Source organism: Ailuropoda melanoleuca, unplaced genomic scaffold (assembly GCF_002007445.2).
Source record: "Ailuropoda melanoleuca isolate Jingjing unplaced genomic scaffold, ASM200744v2 unplaced-scaffold9136, whole genome shotgun sequence".
In the NCBI taxonomy this organism is placed as follows: domain Eukaryota; kingdom Metazoa; phylum Chordata; class Mammalia; order Carnivora; family Ursidae; genus Ailuropoda; species Ailuropoda melanoleuca.
In genome coordinates this window covers 1-2654 of record NW_023254588.1, presented here as the reverse complement: position 1 = coordinate 2654, position 2654 = coordinate 1, and the positions used below count along the sequence as shown (strand labels likewise).

Genomic DNA, 2654 nt, shown 5'->3' with positions numbered 1-2654 from the left:
ACCCTCCCAATACCCCAAACTTTACCTCCTGTGCCAATGTGCTGCCTCATTCACTAGGTGCCATGAGTGGGCCTCCTTCCACTGATACTAATCTCCCATGGAGTGGGGGATGTCTGGTCCTGAACACACACTGGGTCTCCTGAGCACCCAGTGCCCAGGTTCCGACAGATGACTGCGTGTGATGGTCCCCACACCCTTTGTTCTGGGTCCCGGGATTGGGGTAGAGACAGGGCTGGGAGGGGGCGGGGATGGGGAATGACTCTCTTAGGGTCTGAAGCTGTCCTCCAGCCCCCTCTGCTCACCCATGGTGCTCACACCCCCCCCACAGCTCCCCAGGACCCCTTCCCTTTTTCCAGAAGAAGCTCTCAGACCTTTACCCTAAAACAGGAATCACAGGTGTGTGGGATGGGGGTCCAGAAGGCCCTCCAACTCACAGTCCCCTCAGTGCCCTCATGGAGAGGGGAGACCTCCTGTACTAGCCAAAGCTCACTCACGTGTTGCACTGCTCCTGGGCTCCACCGCGATCATCCCAGTTAGAGAGAACGTACCCATATCTAGAGGAGACAAGGGGGGCATCACATGCAGTGTCCTACGGCTGCTACCTCTAATCATGTCTAGTGTCACTGTCTGACCCTCAACTAGTCTGGAGCCCAGGAGTGCTGTCTGCTCTGTGCAGGGATCATAGTCAGCTCCTAGAGAAGCGACTGCACTGAGTGGGGCTTCCTGAATGCTTGATGAATGAAAGCACCCCAACCAGCCCCACCACAAATATCTGAGTGGGTCTGGGCCCCCTGCTCACCCCTGGGGATCCCTGCTCTGGTTTCACCCAGGACACAGACCCCAGGTAGAGTCTCAAATCTCCCTTTCAAACGGCAAAGCAGCTCAGCTCAAGACCACAGTGATAGTGAGGGATGAGGCAGAGGCTTCATCACGAGGAGCAGGACAATGATAAATGAGCACAAGCACAGCCCCTCTAGCAGACCTTCCGCAGGCCCAGGCACCCAGGTGTGCTTTCCCTAAAGGACCCCACTGAGTCCCTATAATAACTCTGCCCCAGTCAGAGGAGCCAACTGAGGCTCGGGCATGTTTGGTGACATTCCCAAGGCTCACAAACACTAGGTGGCCAAACCCCACAAGGCTGCTAGAGGCAGGGTGTTCACCTTGTAAACAGGAAGTCCAGCACCTCTTGGGTGGTGGCAAATGCCCTGTATGTGCCCAGGAACGTGGAGATGTAGCTGAGGTGTCCGTCTAGGAAGGCGGGCACCAGGCGTTCTACTCGCTTCTTCAGCAGGTCAGCCCGGTTGGTCCTGAGCGCGCAGGTCTCATGCGTCTTCATGGTCGAGCCGTTTTTACCCTGAAGTGAAACAGAGAAGACATGCAGTCAGCACGGTAGCCACCAGGAGGGCTGGGAGTTGGAGCGCAGACCAAACCCCCAAGATCTCGGTGACTTATGGCAAGAGGGGGAACAACAGGACCTACAGTAGAGAAAAGAATAAGGTGCCCAGGTTGTTCCTTGGTTTGATCGTAAGACTCCTGGTTTCGGCTCAGGTCATGATCTCAGTGTCCTGAGATCGAGCTCCTCATAGGGCTCCGTCCTTAGGGCAGAGTCTGCTTGAGGATTCTGTCTCTCCCTCTGCTTCTCCCCACTCTCGAGCCCTGCCTCTTTCTCAAATCAATCTATCCACCCATCGATCGATACCTCTTTAAGGAAAAAGGAAAAAACTTCTTGGCATCCATACAAGGAAATGAAGTAGGTGATGTCTGAACATGTTAGTGTCTCAGATTAGATTGTTAGCTGAGTATTGATAGCACCTCCCTGCATGAATGGCATTGATCCTGTGATTTCTGACAACATATTCCATTCTTCAGATGAGAACACAGAGATGTTTTCTTAGGTGAGAGGGCTCAGGATATTAGGGCAAGTAGGATGTTTAGTGCAGCACTGTGAGTTGGCAACAGAAGGGAATCACATCAAAGTCCTGCATCAGTGAAGGGCTCAATGGCTGTGGTAACTGACTGGCCTTCTAGAATGTTGAGCATCACAATGAGGCCCCTGCTCCTCACCCTGGAGGGGCCCCAGGGATGTGGTCTTGCACAACCAAAGGGCAGAGCAAGAGAAATAGTACCATGAGCCCCATGTGCCTTTGGGGAAAAGTCTCCCAACTCACCATGAGCAGGTGCAAGACTTGCAGAAGGTATGGAAGGACTGTCAGGCCAACAGGGACACTTAGGGGCCCTAGTTAGGAAAATGCATAGCACAGCGCAAGATGATTCTAGATGAATGGGATGAGACATGGTTTAAAGTCTCTTTTCTGATATTCCTACAAATATGTGGAGAGTGACTCTGCATCTGGCCAAGGCAGGTGCAGGGCCCTGAAGGCAAGCTTGGGGAGGAGATGGGGATGCAGAGTCATGTGGGAGCAGGACTCTAGGAGGGAGCCCAGGGAAGTAGCAGGCTGGCTTCTGGACCTGGGGCCCCTTTGCTGCATCGGGGCCTTGGGGGTTGGGTCACCCCAGCACCCGCACTCACCCTGAGCCAGTGCTGGTCTCTGTTGGCAGTGTGGGGCACCTTCCTGCCCTTCAAGGAGGTAGAGCAGAGGATCTCATCATTCAGCTCCTGCCCCATCTCCTGTGTGGAGCTCTGTAAAGACAGT

At 54.2% G+C, this 2654-nt stretch overlaps 1 protein-coding gene across 1 annotated transcript; it reads right to left on the bottom strand.

Moving 5' to 3' along the window:
* Window positions 1-313: 313 nt before the first annotated feature.
* LOC117800929 (ral guanine nucleotide dissociation stimulator-like) lies at window positions 314-2648 on the bottom strand. The gene is made up of 3 exons (XM_034653486.1): window positions 2531-2648; window positions 1161-1354; window positions 314-554 (listed from the first exon to the last, which is right to left on the bottom strand). Exons 1-3 carry the CDS (start codon window positions 2624-2626, stop codon window positions 491-493), a joined length of 354 nt encoding a protein of 117 aa, XP_034509377.1. The 5' UTR covers window positions 2627-2648; the 3' UTR covers window positions 314-490.
* Between the last annotated feature and the right edge of the window lie 6 nt (window positions 2649-2654).

Bases quoted from the DNA above. Each gene is read 5' to 3' on its own strand.
- LOC117800929 (XM_034653486.1), bottom strand. From the start codon at position 2,626: ATGGGGCAGGAGCTGAATGATGAGATCCTCTGCTCTACCTCCTTGAAG. The intron at 1,355-2,530 runs GTGAGTGCGGGT...GTTTCACTTCAG, and splicing joins GAGACCAGCACTGGCTCAGG to GGTAAAAACGGCTCGACCAT. The intron at 555-1,160 runs GTGAACACCCTG...TGTCTCCTCTAG, and splicing joins CTGGACTTCCTGTTTACAAG to ATATGGGTACGTTCTCTCTA.